This window comes from Pezoporus flaviventris, unplaced genomic scaffold (assembly GCF_033815535.1).
Source record: "Pezoporus flaviventris isolate CSIRO_AGI_PZ_B2104156 unplaced genomic scaffold, CSIRO_AGI_Pfla_v1 ptg000001l, whole genome shotgun sequence".
NCBI lineage: Eukaryota > Metazoa > Chordata > Aves > Psittaciformes > Psittacidae > Pezoporus > Pezoporus flaviventris.
This window is the reverse complement of record NW_026892549.1, coordinates 59736938-59758944: the sequence shown is the minus strand read 5'-3', so window position 1 is coordinate 59758944 and position 22007 is coordinate 59736938. Positions and strand designations below refer to the sequence as shown.

Below are 22007 nucleotides of genomic sequence, written 5' to 3'. Positions count from 1 at the left end.
CAAGTATCTAGTCCACTGGGCCCCTCCAGTGCTTTGGAAGCATCGGAGATGGAAGGCAGCTGTGTGGAGTCCCCAGCAACAAGCCACAGAAACTGCTGAAGGGGACAGTGAATTATTTTGAGCCTGGTGGGCCCATGGCACTTCAGGCCATCAGAGCAGAGATGCAAAAGAGATGGACTCATGATCGAGGGGTGGACTTAGCAATGGACACTATTGCCCAGGTTATTCATGAATGTGAACACTGCACACAGTCTCTCCTGCTCTGGAAGACTGTTACAAGAGGTGGAGCCTGGCATCATGGACCAGATGGACACAGCAGCTTTATAGGGACTGGTCCATGCACTAAGATAAGAGTGCACCGAGATAAGAGTGATGGTATATTGAAAATGTGGGATCTAAGCATGACGTGAATGGTATGGAATAAGGGGTGGATAATGTCCTGGGTTCAGCAGTAGCAGTCATTTTTCTCCTTCTTGGTGGCTGGTGTAGTGCAGTGTTTTGACTTTCAGCTCGGGAACAGAGCTGATAACAAGGATGTTTTGGTTTGGCCAAGGACTTTGTGAGCCTCATGCTCTGCCAGGGGGGAGTGGAAGCCAGGAGGAAGCAGAGACAGGACACCTGACCCAAACTGACCAAAGAGGTATTCCATACCACAGCACGTCATGCCCAGGATGTAACTGGGAGTTAGCCAGAAGGGCTGGGAGACTGCAGGGTTGGAGGAGGTATCGGTCAGTGCTTGGTCGGGGCTGGGGGGGCAAGTCATCGGTCGGCTGGTGGTGAGGTGTTGTATTCTCTTCCCTTGTTATTTCCTTTATCATTATTATCATTGGTGGTAGCAGTAGTGATTTGTGTTATACCTTAGTTACTAAACTGTTCTTATCTCAACCCGTGGGAGTTGCATTCTTTTCGATTCCCCTCTCCGTCCCTTCGAGAGCAGGGGGAGGGCAAGAAAGGGGGGGAAGTGAGCGAACGAATTACCTGACTGGGTTTAAACCACGACAGTTGGAAGGGACCTTAAAAATCATCCAGTTCCAAACCCCTGCCATGGGCAGGGACACCCTCCAGTGTCAGTTCATAGTTGTCTTACAAAAGATCAGTTCACAGTTGATGTAGAGAAGATTACCAAGAGCTGCAAAGATAACAGCTCATGTGAGTATTAGGTTTAAAAGAACAGTCCTGTGTCTAGAAGGGCATATTTCTCTTAAAGAAGATACCCCAGAAATCCCACCAGGGATTATCATCTGGCAAGACTGAAAATCAGAAATCAAGCCTGAGCTCTATCCATGCCTAGTTTCTTGGGACAGGCTTAGGTTGTGGCACTCTTCTCTCCCATTTTGCCACACCATGGACCTCCAAGTCAACTGGACGTGAGGTTCAGTTCAGCCTCCAGCTAATAGGAAATAGAACTCACATTGTCCTTTGCATCCCTGCTCCTAACTTCCACCCCAAACACACATGGTCACTGCAGGAGCTGGTGAATGTAATATAAGATCATCTGGCCCTATGACATGTGACAGTGTTTGTATGAGTGGCTCTGGGTTTGTTTGTTGGGTTTGTTATTTCTCTTCTGCATGAGTTCATGAGGTCTGGGAGCCTTTATTGGTGGCTGGATGATGGGGAAGGAGCTGTGGGCAGGCAGGTTTAATTGTCTTTCTCAAAGCAAAGGATTGCTGGAATCTGGTACTTAACGGCTCTGAATCACTACAAAACTTTCTGGTACACACGCCGCTGGGCTGGGGGAGCATTATTCCCTGGAGTGATGCAGTTCCCAGGACAACCTAGTACTCGACAGAACTGCACCCAAGATGTATCCCACTTGGTGGTTTTCCAGCTAAAACAGTCCTTTTTGGGAGTATTGGCACTGCTGAGCACTTGCATTTTTCACATTTTTATCACATAGGAGGCCACATCGTCCCCATTTTATGTAGCCTCCTTAACCTCTGAGAGATGAAAGTATTCAGATCTGGGTGGTGCAAACCCCAGCACTGCAGTTCCTGGCCTGTTTGGCCCAACAGGTCTTGGAACAAGGTCTCGTTGTGATGTTAATTAGTATTTATTGATGCTGTTCGGATGCAGTGGGGCAAACACGGGCTCTCAGATATGCTTACATAAGGGGCAGCAAAGCCAATGCCTGGCTTCTGCCAATAAACTAATTGTTTTTGCTGGGGCAGCATCTCTGCTGGAAAAGGAATGAGAAATCAATTTCTGGCTTCCAGCAAAGGTCATGCATTCCTGATATTTAAACTCACCATTGCATCTGTGATCATCACCTTTTCTGCACAAAATTAATCCAAGTTTGGGTTCCAAATCCTTTCCTGGCTCTGTTCATAGAGTTTAATCTTTGTTTTAAGTGAGTTACTGGGGTGGTTAATTGCCTACACCCGTGGGCAAGCGCAGTGTCTGAGCAGCAGTGAGGCTATTCACACCAACTATTCCTCTTTGGTCCTGCTGTCTTGCTCCCTGTTTAGATACCTTTTAGGGGGAAGAAAGTGTGGTTGGTGTTAGTATTTGCTCTGATGAAGGTAAGATACAGGTTTCCTTCAGTATCCAAGGTCTGGGAAGTTCCTGCTTAGACGCAGAGGGAGTGTTTTACTGAGCAAGAAAGCAGCTTTAGTAGTTGGATTATTGCAATGTACATGCTTTAGGTGTGTGATGTCCTTTAGTATTTTTCTTAAAATCCTGACAAACCCTCTTTTCGTGCTCACTGTAAATGAGAGAAGCTCTGTGTCCTAATTAAGTGGACACAAGCAAAGCTCAGCTTCCCAAATTGCTGTAAAAGCAAATGCTGGAGGCCAGTCTCTGTTGTGGTTGTACTGGTGGGGATGGGGGGAGCAGGAGGCTTTTGCTGATGGGGACAGAACTTGGTTTAATGAGATCAGACACAGAAGAAAGAGCTGGGGAGTAAGCAGGGGAGCAGAGGGTCGCGGTGGGCCAGGCCCCCTGTTAGGGAGCCGGTTGATGGAACCGTTCGGTGCCCCTGTTGGTGCAGGCACAGCTCCTCCCAGGGATGCTCACCCCCCTCCCAAACCCCGTGGCCTGCCTTCCCCGGAGGCGTTGGAAGTTTCACTTGATTCGCACACCCTGCATAAAAGCAGACGGCTTCGCTGAGAGCAAACATCTCCTTCCACCCCAGCCGAGCGAGGCGGACCAGGTCTGGAGCTGCCTGCAGCAGTGGGCAGGACCGCGGGGACAGGCAGGGCTGCCCGCCCGGGTCCGGGAGTCACCCGCAGCGATAGGCACCGTGCCAGCCGTGCTCCAAGCCTGGCTCACCCAGCAGACCGGCTGCGGTGCTGCCAGGGACCGGGTGGCCTGCCTGCATCTCTGCCCATTTACATGGGCGGACACAGAGGTGGGGCAGAGCTCTTTTTCTCTCTTCACATAATCCGACGGCGCGGGAGAGTGAGCACTCGGGGTAGTGAGTAACGGGACCGGCTTCAACCGTCGCCGGGACGATGGGGCGGAAGCTGGACCTCTCCAAGCTAACGGATGAAGAAGCCAAGCACGTTTGGGAAGTGGTTCAGCGAGACTTTGATCTGCGGAAAAAAGAGGAGGAACGGCTGGAGTGAGTATCTGCTCTCTGGTCCGCGAGGTTGGGTGCGAGCAAGCTGGACCTGTGGGTCCCTGTACGCACTCCTGCAGGTAGGCTGTAGGAATCAGGCGATGCATCGAGGCTGTGTGAGAGGAGGAACAGCCAGGACCAAGCTGTGAAAATCAAACGTAGTGGTGAATAGATGACGTTACCAGCGTCAAGGTGACAAGTTCGGGCTGCAAAGGTGCAACCTGGCGCTGTGCCATCAGCGGCGATGCGGATCAATGTCATTACGGGAGCTTATCGGGACACATATGCGGGCCTCACTCAGGAAATGCCTTTGTGGGGCTTGATGCTGGCATGGCTCTCACGGGGAGACCTTATGTTGGAGCAAAGGATGGGATTTGAAACCTTGCTTTTGTTTCATGTGATGATAGTTGTGTGTTTAAGACACAAGAGTTACTCAGTGATCAGTGGGTCCTGGGAGTCTAAAGACTCCTGAAGGATTCTGGAAAAATAACTGAGAGGAGAAGTAAACCATAATTTCCTTAAATAGGCTCCACAGGGCGGTGTGCCATACTTGGGAGGTTTTAGGGGGGCACACATTGGGAAAGGACTGAAAAGTCTCTAGAGCAGCGAATGGATGTATCGTCTAAGCTCTTATAAACAGGTCATTTGACAAAACTGCTGTCTAAAAATGTTTGGTCGGATTAATTTTTTTAGCATGAGAAATCGTGGGGTTTAGGTCTTGTTCATTAATTACATCAGGCGCTGGACTTAGTAATTTCTTAACTGTATTTCAAGAAGCTGCAGTGTCCTCGTTCAGGGTCTGGCCAAGTTCTCATTATTATCCCAAGGGGTATTATCTGAAGGGTATTCCTTTGCTCCCAGGCCAGGTTTGGGCAGTGCTGCACTCCCACTGGGCTCTCCTACCCTCCTAGCTCTGGGTTTTGTGAGCCACGGCTGGTGCTGATGGCCAGGAGCTCATTGCTTGCTCTGTCAGAGCCAAAAGGAGAGGTGAGGGGTGACAGTTATTCTGCATTTCGATATCTACATCTGTACCGTTGAATCCTCCCCCCAGAGCTCGCTGGTGTGTGCTCACACCATGCTGTGTGTGAGCCGCTCCATTTACACCAGCAGCCACAGGAAGCTCTCACTCATGTTTTTGAGCCTCCTGATTACATATTTTTCTTGCCTAAGAAAACGCGCCCTGTGTAGGAGGCAGAGATAACTCGGTATCGTCATCTGCTGCCTTCCTTTGCTGGTAGCAGGACGGCAGATCAGACATGGCTGTTGAAACACATCATCACCCTGGGAAGGGTGAATGACTCCCTTGCGAAGGATCTGAGCTGTGCCTGGAGGAAGGAGGTGGGGACAGACATTGCTGTGCCCTGCAGCAAAGGAGTGGGAAGGTGAATTCGGTACTTAGCTGACCTTGGCGCCAGACTGGCTTCTCTGGGTCCCCTCTGATGCCCCGGGGGCTCCCAGATGGAGTGTCGTGGAACGGGAGCTGTGAGGCAGGGGGCACATGTACCCAGCTTCTGAGCAATGTTCCCTCTGTCCCAGCAGTTACAGCTTTTACATTTCAGTGTTGGTGTCTCACAGAAGGCTGGCGTTAACCCAGCAGCGCCTGGCACTGCCTGAGTCTCCGGGGTAGAGCACGCTACCCGGTCCCAGGCTTCGTTGCCTCTCTGCAAGCTAAAGCCAGACATCAGATGCTTCTATAATGCCCTGGCATAGAGTAGACCACCAGTCTAGGGACCTGCCACACTCCTGCAGGCTGGACATGAAGCTGTGAGAGCATTTTCTACCTGTAACAAGCTGGGACATGATGTGACATTGTGGGAGACCCTGCAGCCGTTCACCCTGCTCCCTGTGCTCTGACCACCCCCACGGACTTTTCTATTCATTGGCTTTTCTATTCACTGGGCTCGTCTCAACATGCAAACCTTAAAGATTTCTTCCCTTTCCCCTGTTCCCCCCCCCCCCCCCCCTTCCCCCAGCTTGGTTTTTTTCATTCCTTTCTGTTGCTTCTCTGTGTTTTCTTTTTGGCTAAAGATACTCCCCAACAATGGACAAAGGTTTCAGCTGGCCAGAAACCACATGGCCATGCAAGAGGAATGCTTTGCCCAAGAAATGAAATAATGGCCACTTTGTGGGGGCTCTCCCTGGTTCCTTCCATACACATCCCTGCCAGCAGCCCCATTTCTGGGGGACAGCTCTCTGTGTCTTTCCAGAGCTCAGCTGGATGGACCCCGCTGCAGTTTGGCATCCCACAGTAGCCTATTCATTCTTCCAGGAGCAGAGCAGGGAAAGGGCTGGCTTGTGTTCCTGCCAGCAAGAAGAGACAAGAGGTGTGCAGTCCCCGTGGGTTTTAAACTGGTTTGGTTGAGACTTGTCCTTCCTTTGGCAGGTCTCGTGGGCGAGGGAGGGGAGGCGAAGGGATCCGACCGGTCTCTGGGAACCAGAAAAAGCAGTCCCGAAAGATCAGATTCTGCTGGAAACAGCCTTAGCATGGGAGTGGAAAAGGAGCTCTGAGCCCAACCCAAGGGTTTTCTATGTGGGGGATTGTTTTTAGTACCCACAGGTAAATTACTGCTGAGCATTTGCACTAAGCTGTTCAGAACACTGTGAATATTTAAATGCAACGCTAGGTGCACAGTTCAGGCTTTATACTGATTTTTACACATTCCAGATCCTCAGTTAATGCAAGGTGCTGGCAGGGAGCTGATGAGAAAAGTTCTGCGTTGTATCCCGCCCCCCCCCGACAAACCCCAAGAGCTGATCTCTCATATGCAAACTGATGTGGTTAAACAGAGATTAGCTTGATTTGCTTTCACATCAATCTCACCACCAGTCACATCACTGCTCCCATGGATGCTCCTGCACCATGCTGCCACACCACACAGCTCCTGCTGTGGTCAGCCTGGCGTCAGCCCCTGCTGCCTGGGGGGCACTGGCAGCACCACCAGAAGCCTGTGGTCCAGACTGTGCTCCTGAAGCAGCCTCCAGTCATGACTGATTGAGGGTTTTGGCCCAGGCTGACTTCTACCTTGGAAAATTCAGCTTCAAAACCCTGCCTGGGCAGAAAACAACCTTCTAGGGACCTTCCCTACAGCTCAAACATTGCTTCTTGGGCATGGCCCCAAAAGCAAACATACCTGAAGCAGTGCGTAGGGCAGGGAACAAACAGAAAACCTTTGGGAAGTGCAATGGGCTCTCACCAGCTTGGCACGCATTTTAGCTGGCCTCGGCCGTCACCGGGGGCTCAGCCTCACACAGGCAGCTTCTTGAATGGGGACCTGCAGCCCCTGTTCTGAACAGCAAAGGAATGCTGTTTAGCATTCTGAACAGCAGCCAGGTCTGAACAGCAAAGGAAGCCTGCAGTGATGAACTGCCAGGAGAAGGTGCTTTTGGTAAGCACTTGTGTTGGCCAGTCTTTCACAGGACTGTCATGAACATCTCCTGCTATTGTTCTCTGAGCAGCCAGAACCTCGTTGCACATCACTTCTGCCTTTATTTAAAGCGTTGGCTGAATCTAGCACCGAAATACTAGATTAGAACCCCTTTTAGTCATTTTAAATCTCAGACTGTTTTTCCTCCCTCCTCCCAGAATTCAGAAAGGTTTTCATTCCCAGCTGAAAGATTGTGCTGGGTTGGTATCAGCCAGACAATTTGAGAGGAGCCACTCTCCTGAGATTCCTGGGATTGATCAATTGACCAATAACCTGTGAAGAAAATGGGACAGGTTTTGGCTCAACCAAATTCAATCTCAACAGCAGCAGGTCCTAATGTATTTTGGCCTGCCTAGACTCTGGAGCCCATGTCTTTGTTCAGCTTATGTAATTGGTGATATGTCAGTTATTGGATTTGCCCTGCAGTGGTTTCCACCAGCTGTGGGACTCAGGATGCTCTCTGGAAAATCATTGCTACAATGATAGGGGTGTGATGGTGTTTGCCATGTGGGAGCTCACAGTGAAACGGTCACAAAACCAAGTTCCTGTGTTTTGGGATGTGTTTTTGCAGGGAGCTAAAATGCAAGATCAACCAGGAGAGTAGCAAGAGAGAGTTCCTGACAAATCAGTCCCACCTCAACGAAACCCACTGTGTCCACTGCCTCCAGCCCTTCAAGTTCCTGCTCAACAGCAAGCGGCAGTGCCAGGACTGCCACTTCTACACCTGCAAGAACTGCAGCCGCTACAACAAGAAGGAGCAAGGCTGGGTCTGTGATCCCTGCCGCCTCTCCAGGTACCTGCAACAGAGGGTGAAGGGCAGGGCAAGCCTTGGGGCTGAGGCTCAGGATGGGTCACCCAAACTCAGCATCCCTTTATGCTGCTTAGAAACCAATTCTGCTGACTAGAAAACAAACTGATTTTGTTAGGAGATGGTTTCTGGGTGAGGGTCTGGTCACCACGAGTGTGGCCAGACTTGCTCACCTTGTATGGGCACTGTCTCTTTCGGCAGGATCGTGAAGATCGGCTCCCTGGAGTGGTACTATGAACATGTGAGATCTCGTTTCAAGAGGTTTGGAAGTGCCAAAGTGCTGCAGTCCCTCTACGGCAGGCTGCAGCCGGGACATGGCAACAACTCTGCGTTTCTAGGTGAGGAGGGCACTGGGGATCCTCCTGGCCTGCTGCACATGGGGAGTTTGCGCAGCACCGTGTTGGGATGCACCGAGGAAAATGAGCACTGATGCTGCTCTGAGTGCCTTTGACTTCCAGACCATTCAAAACATCCTGGGGAGGAAGCAGAGGTTCTGAGCTCTTTGCTCATACTGCAAGCAGCACAGCATGTGTTATGTTATAGGAGGATGCTGAGAGGGCTGCAGCACCTCTACTATGAAAACAGGCTGAGAGAGCTGGGCTGGTTCAGCCTGGAGAAGAGAAGGCTCCTTAAGGGGAGAGCTCAGAGCAGCTCCAGTGCCTAAAGGGGCTGCAGGAAACCTGGAGAGGGGCTTTGGACAAGGGCCTGCAGGGACAGGACAAAGGGAATGGCTTTAACCTGCCAGAGGGGAGATTGAGATGAGCTCTTAGGCAGGAGCTCTTAGGCAGAAGCTCTTCCCTGTGAGGGTGCTGAGGCGCTGGCACAGGGTGCCCAGAGAAGCTGTGGCTGCCCCATCCCTGGCAGTGTTCAAGGCTTGGAGCAACCTGCTCTAGTGGAAGGTCTCCCTGCCTGTGCAGGGGGTTGGAACTGGATGAGCTTTAAGGCCCCTTCCAACCAAAACCATTCCTTGCTTCTATGATTCTATGATTTTTAACTCTAAGATTTGCATTTTCACCACAGATTTCAGAATATCTGGTGCTTTGTTTTAACAAGTCTCCCGTCCTGCAGTTTGTGTATAAGAGTTGCAGCTCTTGTTTTTCTTTTTTTTAGCTCTTTTTGTCACTGGGGAGAGCTTGTGAGATTAACCCAAGTTTAACCTGCAGGGCCAGTACATCCAGCTGGCTGAATAAGGCAGCACTTACTGTTTCCCTTGATCTAATGACTTTTACAGCTGATCTGGTGATGGTCTGGCACTGAACAAACAGTATCAACATTATTGAGCTTCCTCTCACCAAAATTATTTCCTTCAGAGCTCTCAGGAACTTCAGTGTTTCTGATATTGGTCCAATAGTGCCTGAACATATGCTGAAAGCTGTTGTCAATACAGTGTTATTCACTGAGTAGCTGCTGGCTGCCATTTGCATGTACTTTGTGTGTTGCTTTTGAAAGCCAATGTGGATTTTTACCCCTTTTCTGTGGAGCCACAGAAAAGTTTGGACAAATGCCATAGACATGAGCTGTTTCAGCTGGTCCAACCCAGACCTTATCCAGACCACTCATGGCAGAAATAACCACAGCATGAAGGGCAGTGACATTAAATATACAATTAATGCACTGAGAGACAAATCATGCAACATTCAGTCTGAAAACACATCAGACCACAGAGAAAGGACAATCTGAAAGAAAGCCAAGCCAATTCTGAGGATGACAGTGCTTTAGGTTTCTTTATGTTGAGAGTCTGATGTCTTTTTAAAGATGAATTATTTTATTGTTATTACTTCATTAGCACCAGTGTATTGACTTTACCCTTAAGCAAGCAAGCAAGAGCCTCCTCTTGGGGTCTATCTCTGACTGCAGGAGGTGGAGCAGAATGATGTGAAACCACTGCATTTTACGTGGCCATCTGCTGCTGCACTTCCAGACGTGCTGCATCAGGTCCATGGAAGCGATGGCAATAAGATCTTTGAGTCATGTCCTTTCTTAGAGTGCTTCTTTTATCCTCTCTTTTTGATGACTTTCTGATGACTGTGCCTTGTGATGGCTGAAGAATGAGAACTCAGTTAACCATAGCTCTGAGGCTTGTTCTTTAGAGGTACCTGGAGAAAATACGCTTATTTATTTTTCCCACAATTTTTCTTTCCATTTAGGTCTTCAGGACAGAGTTTACAGCCTGCCAGACATTAACAGTGAGTATGAAAGAGAATTGCAGCATGTGACTCGCAGTTCAAGAGAGCTTTCCAATGTCTTTTCCTCTTCACACCCTCTGGCTATGAGCTCTCCGATATGGTTTGGTGTGGCTGGACCAGGGAAGACATCTCTCCACTGCAGTGGAGGTGGATTGTAATATCTGTCTCTTGCACTGCTGTACACCTGGGGTGTCAAAGGGTAGGACTTGGATGCAACAGGGCTTTTAGCTACATGCCAAACTTGAAGCTTTCAAGTACCATCTCAATTGCACCCATGTCATACACTTGAAGCTGGCCGTATTATTAAGGGACCCACAAAACTCAAGACCTCAGGTTGCATTCCCTAGGAGCCCTTGCAGGAGAAATTCACCGCACCTTGCCATTTGATAAAAGAAAAAACATTTTGCCTACCTTGACTTTGGACTTGGTCTGGCATTTGTGTTGTTCCCAATGTAGTGCTGGTCTTGGCAGTGAGCTGGGTACAAAGATGGGGACCAGAAAGGAATGAGTCACTGACAGCAGAGCTGGCTGATAGGAATCAGGACTACCAGCAGAGCTGTGTTAGGCTGAACTGTGCTGCCTTCAAACACCAGAGTCACTCAGGTGGACCTTGGAGTGCTCTCTGCGATGCGGGTGCCCTTATTCTTCCTGCAGTGGTCACTTCCACACCTTTGAGAGCGTACATCTGGAAGGGAAAGCAATGAGTGCCCAGAGAAGCTGTGGCTGCCCCATCCCTGGCAGGGTTCAAGGCCAGGTTGGACACAGGGGCTTGGAGCAACCTGCTCTAGTGGAAGGTGTCCCTGCCCATGGCAGGGGTTGGAACCGGATGAGCTTTAAGGTCCCTTCAACCCAAACCAGGCTGGGATTCTAATCTGGACTTTTTCATTCCATATAAGCAGCATGGTGTGATCACCACAGAAGGCACTTACCTCCCCAGGAATGGGGTGCAGGAGATGCCCTTACACAGCATGCCATTGTCTCCCCTTCAGGTGAGTGCCAGCTCCTCACCAGTGGTGATGTTGGGGACGGCAGTAATGGTGAAGACAATGTCCTTCGTGGAGCTGAAGCAGATTGCTACAGCAGAGTAAGTGTTTCATTCTGTGGCTCCTTCCTCCTCACCCTGTGCCCCCAGCTGCTGCTAGCCTGCCTTGGGTCATGGTGGTGGTGGTGATAGTGGGTTTCTATGTCACATTCAGATCTGGGCCTCTCTCTCTGTTTTCCTTCTCCGAGGTAAGCCCCTCTCCCAGTTTGTGTAGAAACAACCAAGTCAGTAAAGCCACAAACACTTCTGCTCTGTAAAAAAGATCCACTCCTGGCATGAAGAATGTCCCTAATGAATATCACAGTCCCAGCCCCTACCCATATAATGAGAACCCACCTGGGGTGGTTTTTACTAGAAGAAGAAGTACATGGTAGAGTAGCAAAGCACAGCTGGGTCCATGAGTATACTGAATTATCTCCTGGGTTTTTCTGGGACTATGTGCACAGACTAAGGAGCCTGATGGGAACAGTATGTGTCCCTGTAGCATGTGTGAAATCTGTCAGTATGTTTGAGTTGCTGGTTACAGCTACAAACGTGCTGTTACATACATGTCATCTAAGTCTATGGATACAGGTATGTGCTGCATTTCACATACTAGTGTTCAAGGCCAGGTTGGACAGGCCTTGGAGCAAGCTGCTCTAGTGGAAGGTGTCCTTGCCCACAGCAGGGATTTGGAACTGGATGAGCTTTAGGGTCCCTTCAAACTCAAACCATTCTGTGATTCTATGATGCTTCATTCTGATCTGCTTCTGAAGACTTAGAAGCTTGTCCAAGCTGTTCCTGCCCCAAGGCAGCTGATGACCTCCCAGATATCTGGGAAGATCTGCCAGCAGCATCCTTTCTTTGAAGATGGGGAGATGCTTCAGATATCAAAAGCATCTCCCAGATTTCTCCCTGAGCTGTATCCTCACTCAGCTTTTCCTCAGTACCTTTATAAACCAGGAGAGAGCTTCTTACTGTCTGCTTATGGCAGCAGTCCTGAGCCAGAGACAAGAAGTCAGGAATCCACTTTTCCTTGACTCCAACACAGGCTGCCCTATAAACCTGCCTCCCTGCAAGCAGGACAGTGTCAGACCCAAAGTGCCTCTGCAGGAAGCAGGAGCCTTACTTGATGCTCTGCAGACTGGGGCACATTGAGGGGACAAGAGCCCTCCCTCACACTTCCTTTCAAGATCAGCTGTGGTTTATGCTGAATTCTCCTTTCTTGCACTTCCCACACTAAGATGTGCAAGACAAAGCGCCTGCTGTCTGTGCATCCCTTTGATTTTGAAGTGGACTCGGAGTATTCTGCTCAGTCTCGTCGCCAGTCTGCACAGCTCTCTCCAGCAGCCAGCAGCCCGGATGCTTTCCAGGTACTGGGAGAGTGCTGGGGGTTTCCTTTAATCTCTTCTTTCTTCTTGCTACCTCTGCTATCCCCTTCTTCAGCTGGTGTTGAGAGGCAGTGGTGCCAGTCCCTGCTCCCCATAGCTCTCTCTTTGTCCATTTTGAAGTCATTTGCCTCAGGCTGAGTCAGGAGTAGAACATCTGACTGAGCCAAGGATGAGGGTAAGATGAGATAGAAGGTTTTCTGGCCTTTTCACTGCAGATTTCTTTGCTCCCTGCAGACAATGCTTTTCCTTGTGTTATCCCAAGGCTGTGACACCCCGGTTTCCAGCGAGCTTTTGGAGGTTCAGTATTCTGGGTCGTAGAGATGTTGGGGAGTTTGTTTCATGCTTGCATTAAAGGTGAGGAAGTTTGGCCAGGTTGGATGGGGCTTGGAGCAACGTGGTCTACTAAACAGTCTCCCTGCCCGTGGCAGGGGTGTTGGAACCGCATGATCTTTAAGATCCATTTCAGCCCAAATCAGTCTATAATTTCACTCAAGGGATAAAATGAAACCAGACTCTTCTGCCGTCATCCTATCCAGTTCGGGGCTGGTTTTGCCATGTGGTGGCACTGGGGATGTATTTGGCCAGCAGTTTCCTGCGGCACACAACTTTTGTGAGACTGAGGAGATAAATCCCACAGAGCCAGTGTGACTGCAGTGATGGCACCTGCAGGGTGGGGGACTCAGTCAGAGGGGAGAGCAAAAGCTTTGTGAATAGTGATTATTTCTCTGTAGGAGACTTCATGTGTGTCTCAGGAGCTCCTCACCAGGAGCAGGATACACAGACAGCTCCAGCATGAGCAACAGCAGTAAGCTGCACCCCAGGATCCCACCAAGGGCTGGGGGTCAGCATCCCTACCTTCCAGCTCTGAGAGGAACACAGACAGGGCTGCCCTGCATGTGGCAAAAGGTCTTCCAGCCTGAGGTGCTTCAGATCAAGCTTTTGGGGCTGCTTCTGTTTCCCTTTCCTGTTGAAATTTCACTTTTAAAATGTTATAGAGCTCCTTCTTCCTTCTCATGATGCTGTAATGCTTTACACTCTACTGGGATGTGCTGAGATGCATAACATAGGCTTTAAAAAGAAAAGCAATCCGCACAGCTCCATACAATATGATAAGAATTTGGGGCATACAATTAGATTCACTCTTTCTTTATGTAATCCTGTCTTTATGTAGCAAAATCAATGTGAGTCTAAGGAGGGCTGGGCTCTGCTAAGATCATCTGGATCACATTTATCAGTTGCTGAGTATTTGAGGGGCAGGGGTGATTGAATATGGACCTTGAGCTTCGAACGACCAGAGCTTTTGCAGCCCGGATGTATCTAGTGCTTGTAAAGCTTCACAGTGCCCCCTGGCAGTGATGAGGAGAATTGCTCAGGGCTCATCAGCAAAGGGAATCAGTCTTCAAACTGGGTTATTAGCAAGGCCATTATAAAAGCTCAATCCATGCAGGTGTTGAAGGACAAAGGGAGGAGCGGTTATCGAAGGTCAGGAGAGGGAAGCAGTCCTCCCAGGCAGCTGCTCATCAGCAATCCTCATCTCAGTCTTTCCCAGATTTCCCCAACCCAGCTGAAGATGTTTCCCAGGAGTCCAGAATCACAGATGCGGATCTGGTCTTCCACCACATCTTGCAGGAGCAGGGACTAGGCAGGATCCCTCCAGAGCAACACTTCAGCACAGAGGTTCGGCTCACCGTCAACTCCCGGAGAAGGAGCCTGGAAAGAAATGCCAGACCTGGTAGGTGTCCCTGGACAGCCTTCTCCTGGGTCCTTTGAGGACAATTGGCTGCAAGAGGTGGAACAAAATGAAAATGTCCTTGATGTTGTTAAAATACCCAAAACCTCCAAGCCACGAAAAACCTTGTGACCAAATATGTTGTGGCTGAAGCAATTTGTAATGGGAACACATGTCTTGCTCCCAACAAGCTCATTTCACGAAGTCAGAGGGGCCTTGCTTAAGGTGTCCTTCTCACAGCCACTGCTCTTGTCCGGGGTAGAAATTAGATATAATCAAATGGACACTATTAGAAACAATGAGATGTTTCCTCCTGCAGGCAGCAGTTGATGAGTTCAGCTTCTTGCCAAAGGATGGTGTAGGTGCAGAAAATGTAGTCTTAAGGGGACTTGAGCTGTAGTGAGACCGGAAAGCAACTGGTGGCAAGCACTGGGAATTGCTAAGTAGCATCTGTGTAGCTGGGCAGGGTGTACTGTCAGGCTGAATGAAATACCCTAGCAGATAACAAATTTGCCTTTCCCTGCTGTGACAGCAGACCCAGAAAGGCTGGATATTGGCTTGTGCATGTGCAGCTGCAGGATATATCCTTCTGGGTCTCCAGTGACTCTGTTTTATTTTCAAGGGAGTAGGAAATGCTGAGCAAACCTTACTGCGTGCTTTGTAAGTGTCCACTCCAAGCCCCACTGGAGCGACACAGCAGCAGCAGGGCCCATTGGCTTGTTCATTCCATTTTATGTCATTGGTTTTGTCTCATTTGAAATTCTCCTTTAAGAATAAGACTTTCCACTCTTTTAAAAGCTCCATCCTAGACTGGTACCTCTAGCCTGATCTAAACATCTTCCAGTACTCAGTGTATCAAGGACAGTGTCCAAACCTGGGCTCCAACAAAACTGGGAGGGCAGTAGCAGTTTTTACTGATGGACATGATTGTCTGGGGCATGAGAGACCAAGGACAATCCCCCTTGTGCCTACTGCTAACTTAGCAGTGCTGTGTGGCTGCAGCGAGTGGAACTACAGCCTGGTCTAGCATAGCCATCCTTGACCTTGGTGTCTCCCACAGAAGCATTTCCTGCTGAAGCATAGAAGGTGTGATCTGGAGAAGTGCCTTGTTATTTGCTTGTTTACAGCTGGGGCCAGTTTCCAGGAAGGAACTCAAGGGTATGAGTTTGTTGGAACTTTGTGCTGAAGCCTCCTCTTCTCTCTCCAAAGGCAGCCCCTGGAGCGAGCAGCTCCGGTCCCGGTACTCTGCAGATATGGACACCTCTGATGAGGACATGAAGGAAGCCCAGTTCCCAGCCTACCCCCCTCATCACATGAAGCGACGTAACAGAGCATCTTCCCAGGAGAATGCCAGCCACTCTGGGAGCCAGGTACCAAACACCCATTGAACCAGCCTGTGGCCAAGTTTCCTTTGCCATGAACAGTGCTTGTTATCTAGAAGGTGCAGGATGGTTCAGAGGAGAAAAGAAGCAGTGATGGCAAACTGGGGTGCACCCATGGTAAGCTCCCATCCAGCATGGATATGCAGCATGAGCAGAAAAGCTGGAGTGCCCTCAGTATCCACACAGCCCCTGCCCCTTCTGCGCAGGGATGGTTTGGTACCCAAGCATCACATGTGAAGGTCCAAGAGGGAGCAGAGTGGGTCCCAGGTCTCTGTAGACACAAGATCTCTCCTCTTCAGAAGTACCCTGGAGCTCTGTGCTTCCCCTCCCATGTTCTCCTTCCAGCCCTTCCACTTAGGCGGTCATGGCAAAGAGAAAATCAGGCACTGTTTTGTGCTTCATTCTGCCCATGATGCCTGGAGCCTTCCTTCATTCCTGTTAATTTTTCAGCTTGTCCTTATTACTCTGCAAGTTACCTTTAGTTTCCTGTGTCCCCAAAAAAGGCTTTCTTTAATTGAATGACTGGTGCTTTATGATCAGCAGAGGTTTGGAGAAGGATATTTGATAAGCATCAAGATCCTGATCTTCCTTTGCAAGGAGTAGTGTTCCTGCCCTGATAGGACTGGGTCAGGACAACCTGTCACATTAGTCTTCTGAATGATGATAATAGGGGGAGCAGTCTAGAGAAAGGTGGCAAAAAGGCTGTAAGTTTGTGTTTTAGTTGTCAGACAAGGACTTGCAGTTCCTGATGCCACCTTTGTGAATGGTAATGGGTGGTGAGAGATGGTAAAGCATTCCTCAGACGTTGAGCAGCAAAATGCAGGGTGGTGTTTGAATGCAGATGCACACAGAGAGCCATCGCCGGTCTCTGCTCATAGCAGTGATTTTGCACATCCTGGACCCCTCATTGTGTATTGAGCGGGGAGATCTGTAACCACAGCTGTCACTCAGCAACATTTCATCTGCCTGTGCAGGGAAACCTTTCCTTTGTCTTTTACTTCTCTCAGCACATCTTTTAATCAGCAAGCGTCATTCCTTTTTTAGTCAGCAGTAAATGGGAGAGCCCTGGACTGGGTATCCTTAATGACACCATGGTACATTAGGCACAAAATTCGCACCATGCTTTGCAGTGGGGAAATGGGGTCAAATTCCTGCCAATGCTTCAGGTAACTTCCTCTGTCAGCTGGGCAAGCTCCTCCTCAGGGTGGTCCGGTGTGATCCGGTGGTTTGCTCCATCACACCAGCACTAAGGCTGCTGTGGAGCCTCATAACTCTAATGGTTACAAGACGTCTTCTCACTCCCAATTTAAGCCCATTTTCTCTTATGCCAACATTGTTCATTAGCTTAAATAGCCTTTCATCCTTCCTGCCCTTTGTGCTGCTGATGTGTTTACAGCTAGCAACCATCCTCTGAGCCTTCTCCTTGCCCAGCAGGAAGAGACCTGCCTCTGTGCTGGGCCATTAACTTCAGCATGATGCATACGTGCGTTGCTGTCACTGTTGGCCAAGGGGAAGCCAGGTACAAGCCCTAAGAAGCAAGAAGGCAAAAACATTCAGGTTTCAGTGCTGGACAGCTCTGTGGTATCAGCAGAGCTGGAAGAGGTTCAGAAGAGGCTGGGATCCGTCCCCTGGTGCTGACACTGGAGGAGGTGGAGGGGCTGAGGCTGGCAGGAGGGCAAAGGCAGACCAGGATGGATTGGGGACAGCAAGGAGCAACTGCATTCGTCTGAGCAGTGAAGTGATGGCTTTTGAATTGCTTACAGGCATTTCCCAGGGGTATGCCAGCCCCTGATGGGACATCCCAGGGGACAGTTAAGGGTGGCTGAGTACGACTGGTCACCCTGGTGCTGCACTTCTCAGAGGCTGTGCCCTGTGGCAATTCAAGATGTTGGCTTGTAGGGTATAGGGTCCAGAAGCATGTTTGTTAACTCCTGTTAACCCTTTATTGAATCCCATAGCTGCGCTTCAAAAGCAATGTTTTCCTGGTAGACACCTTATTGGCATCTGAAGGTTCCAAGAGGTGAGGAGCTCAGCTCTTTGTCCTGCATCACTTTGACCCCACAGATGAAAACCCTCTCTTAAAACTGCATTAGGTGCAAGTTTGTCAAAATCTGTTTGGTCTGAAAATTGCTTTTGCTTTCATCCTGGAGCAGATACATTGTCCAGTCCCAAACAAGGAGCACAGCTTCTCCAGTAACAAAGGCAGAGACTGCTCCCTGGCCCTGTGAGCTCAAGGTGCCAGAACAACATCAAAAAAAAACCCACCACTATTTAACAAAGCTCTTAAATCTGACAGGACATGAAGAGAAGCCCTGAATTGGCAACTGTGTAGGTAGGTCTCTGCTTTTAGGTCTTTAGCAGCCAGGTAAGAACAGGGTCAAGGCACAAGGAATAAAGACAATTTACCAAGTTCCTCCCTGAAAATCCCTCTGCTGTACCTCAAGGGAGCTCAGTGGTTGTGGATTCCCAAAGCTTTGGTGCTGTCTGGCTCCTTTTCTTTACACTAAGCTTCTGCTCAAGGTCTTGGGTATTTGAGAGACTGGAGGCAGCACCTCTGCTGGAGTAGCCTGTCTTCCCTCCTCAGCAGCAAGTGATAGTTTGCCCTGATGGCTTCCTTATGGGGCCTGGATTAAGTTTCTTCACTTCAACTGTTTGACTACAGAGCAGCATTTGCAAGCCTTTGTCACACAGTGCAGGGCAGCCCAGCCCAGTGGGGATGCACACTAACAGGATGACCACCATGCATTAAAACCAGCCTTACTTAGGAGGGAGAACAAAAGCAAGCTCCTACCCTTGTAGCCCATCAACAGCAGAACATGTATTAGGCTCTGACCTCTCCCAGCCTCTGCATTATGGAGACAGAGTAGTGCCTGTGTTCAGCTCATCGCTCATTGCCGCTGGGAGCAAAGCAAGAGTCAGGCCTTAAACAGTACTGAGAAACCACTTAGAGACAGATCGGGTTGCTTCCTGCATGTGGGTTTAATGCTGCTTAAAGATGCATTCAGTTAGGGATGGTAATTACAGCATTCTGCTCTCCAGAGTGTCAGGGGTTTATGTTCATCTTCCCTAAAGCAGATGTGATCTCTCCAAGCTGTTGTGAGGATCTAGTTAATCGAACACAAGCACAAAAACTGGGTGAGAGGATGGAAATGTTACAAAAACAAAGCCAAGCCCTCGCATCTCTTTGTTACTGCATTTACTTACTGCATTTGCTTCAGTGGGAGGCAGGCACTCAGGACAGCAGTGATGTGGGAGTTCATGTTAAAAGATGGGCAGTATTCCTCATCATTTGTAATTTATTTGTTTGGATCAAAGAAGAAAGATATTTATTGTTTTTTCCCCAAAGAAATCAAAACTTCCACTTCTAAAAGGGAGGAAAAAGCTTTCTTTGATGTTTTCAGTGGTTTAACCACAACAGTTTGTCTTGGCTCTTGTGCTTTTTGGTTTTCAGGGTTTTGTCTGTTCTCTTCCCTGCTTTTCTCTCCATGCCCCTTTCTTCATGGGAAGAGCAAGGGAGGAGAGAGAGACAAGCATCTCTGTAAACCCATGCATGGAAAAGTTGGAGAATTGCAGTGTGCTGGGAAAGCTTGCAGGGTTATTATTTCTATCTGGAATTTCTATGGGAATTTTTTACCTATTCCCTCTTCCTTCCCAGTGCTGTATTGGCCAGGGGGTGATGAGGTAGTAGCTGCCTGAAGAAAGTGTTAGTGGGGAGTGAAGGTTGTGTTGACTTGAATTTGGGAGAGCGTGTGAAGATGGCAGAATAGATGGCTTTGTTACAGCCTGATGCTTTTGCCTGGACAAGGGACACAGTGGGCCAGTGATGTGGTTTTATGTTCACTGAATCAAAGCTATCAATGCTTTGGTGGGACTGAGATGTGCTGGGTACTTAGCATCACTTTGAGCTTTCCAGATGTGAGGGGAGGCTGTGCACCTCCTGGGGCTCATCAGTGTAGCAGGGACTGGTTTTAAAGACAGTAACTGTTAATGCCTTTTAGCTCAGCCCACGGTGGCTGTGTCTTGCTGCTTGCTTGCGTCTGCTGGTTGCACTGTTTCCTCACTGCTGGCAGTGGTGGCTGGGCTGTTCTCTACTCCTCTGCTCTATCTCTCCTTTCCTCTAGATCCATGAGCTCAACAAACGCATGTCTGCAATCGAACGTGTGCTGAACCGCTTGGAGGAAAAGATCCTGGTGAGCTCTGAGGAGGTAACCGGGCAAAGCCAGGGCACTCTGCAGGGAGAGACCTTGGGGTGTGCTGGGCCCTTCCCCTTATCATTGAAGAGGCTTCTCTGAAACAGCCAGCATTGCAGGGAGAAAGAAGGTAGACAAAATGACCCAGGTTGGTTGAGTTTAATCCTGGGTTGGCTTTGGAGGCCCTTCTATAGTTCCAGGTGATGGAGTGCCTTAGAAAACATTGCATGGCAGGACAGAATCAGAAGCAAGCTTAACCTTTAGGCCCCTGTGCAAGCTATTGCCTTCCTTGCCCATTCTGCACAAGGAAGATTGGGTTTCAGGCTGGTACTCTATGTAATGCTGATTGCAGGAGTATTGTCAAGTGGGTGTTGGTACATCCGCAGAGCTGTGACAGCTCATTTGAAATCATGGGAGACTCAATTAGGACGTATGAGGAAGTCACCTGGTAATTGTCAATGAGATCTGAGTCAAGAAGGATTTCTGAATCTCTTCTGAGTTGCCCTTGTCTTACCATGCCATCAAGTTTGGAAGAAAACAGCTAAATTAAGTTACAGCTGGGCAGCAGTGTAGAATCTGTGAATCCTTAGGTCATTTAACATTGATCTGGGGTTTCTAATTTTAAACTATGTACTCTTCCTTTGTGTGAAGCCATCACCATGAGCTGCTCTGGCAGGTGATGGCTCAATAGAATAGACAATGATAATTACAGAGAAGTCCCCTAGAGACAGATGAAACAGATCAATTTCTTCTTTATACTAAAGACTGTGATGGGCATGGCCATGTTTGCAGTCATTCAGTGTTTCTGTCAGTAAATCTGACTGAAAGAGTAGGAGATGTGCACCTTTGCATGTGCCTGTGCTTTATTCCCATGTCTAGGGCATATCAGAGTAGAGACAATGGGTCTAAACTGCTGCAGGAGAGGTTGAGGTTAACTATAAAGCAAAGCTTTCTAACAGAAAGGATAGCAGAGCCTGAGAGTAGGTTGCCTGGGAGAAAGATTGCCTGCTGCAGATGCAATTGTTCAAGATGGGTAAGAGCAGCTTAGACAAAAACCCATCAGGATGACATGGATAATTGTATTCCTGCCTTAATGCAAGGGACAGCAAGTTCAGTAACTTCTAGAGATCCCTTACAGCGTCTGGAGGTTTAATAGGATTCTTCTCCTGGTACCAGGAATTGCATCTAATAACAGGGCTGGGTGGAACTGTGCCATCTGTCCTACAGGAAAGTTTTCTGCATGTGTTCTCATGACAAATAAGATTACTTAAAGGCTCTCAAAGCTACATCGGGGAGCAGCAGTTCACATGGCTTCATCCCTCACCCTGGTGGACCATGTCTTTGGGTTGCTGTGACCTCTACCCTTGCAGCCACCAGCCACATCATGATTCCTGATGAAAACTTGGAGATTTTGGGCCCCAGATCTCCTGGGTACATCTTGTTTTTTGAGGGGGTGGGGGGAGCTGGCAAATGCCATTTTACACAGGGAAAAACAAGTAAGTTGGGGAGGGGGTGGGGAATTTCCTTCAGATCAAGGATTTGTGCTCCTCAGCATGGAGCTGGGACACAGCTCCATTTGTAAAGTCCATCAATGGCTGCACTCCTTGCGTTCCTCTCCTGACCAGCCATGGGGAGTGCCTCTGGACCTGGGCATGCTCCATTGTCCAACACAGGAGACCCTTATCCACCTCCCTTCTTCTGCTCCCTCAGTCTCCAGCCCCAGACTCCCAGCTTGATCCTGATGCAGAGGAGGAGGAGTTGAAGAGGAAGCTGGAGGAGTTAGCCAGTAATATCAGTGACAAGGAAGTCTCTACTGAAGAAGAGGATCGTGAAGAAAAGAAGAGAGCAAAGAAACCAGAGATGAGTCCCTCCTGTGATGACATGACCAGAGATGCTCGAAAGGTAATCTGTGTCCTCCCACCCACACCATTCTAGGCTCCATCTGTGGTTCCTTCTGCTTTTAGTGGTTTATGGTTTACACCATGATAATGCAACTCTTCTGTCCCACATCTCACCTCAATGCCTCCCAGGGCTGTGGTGTGTATGGCTTAGCTGTCTGCTTTAACGAAGTGTCAAGGGATAGAGCAGTGCTAGGGTGTTGGGTCTGGACCTTTCACTGTTCTCTAGTCCCTCCTAGTCTCATCCAAGAGTCAAAAGTAAAGTCTCTTAGAGGTCTTGCAGGCTGCTGCCTACCTTGGAGAGGTACACAACCTCCACATCTGTTTAGAAGAGCTGTCTCACGATCTGGATATCATTGTGGAGAAGAGAGTCCTGGGGTGGGAGAAGAGCTTGGTCATTTAGTACTGGTAGCCTTTG

General features: G+C 49.1%; 1 protein-coding gene across 8 annotated transcripts in view; it reads left to right on the top strand.

Moving 5' to 3' along the window:
* The first annotated feature begins 3042 nt into the window (after positions 1-3042).
* Positions 3043-22007, top strand: part of MLPH (melanophilin) — a 28950-nt gene continuing 9985 nt past the window's right edge. The window contains exons 1-10 of one of the 8 annotated variants that reach the window (XM_061460722.1): positions 3043-3562; positions 7556-7777; positions 7994-8130; positions 9940-9978; positions 10968-11062; positions 12244-12372; positions 13930-14122; positions 15329-15489; positions 19623-19691; positions 21402-21593. In XM_061460722.1, coding sequence (XP_061316706.1) covers positions 3453-3562; positions 7556-7777; positions 7994-8130; positions 9940-9978; positions 10968-11062; positions 12244-12372; positions 13930-14122; positions 15329-15489; positions 19623-19691; positions 21402-21593 — 1347 coding nt within the window. In that variant the 5' untranslated portion in view covers positions 3043-3452. Of the gene's footprint in view, positions 3563-7555; positions 7778-7993; positions 8131-9939; positions 9979-10967; positions 11063-12243; positions 12373-13929; positions 14123-15328; positions 15490-19622; positions 19707-21401; positions 21594-22007 lie in introns of all 8 variants that reach the window. The other 7 variants (XM_061460716.1, XM_061460748.1, XM_061460741.1 and 4 more) reach the window with 7 other exon arrangements.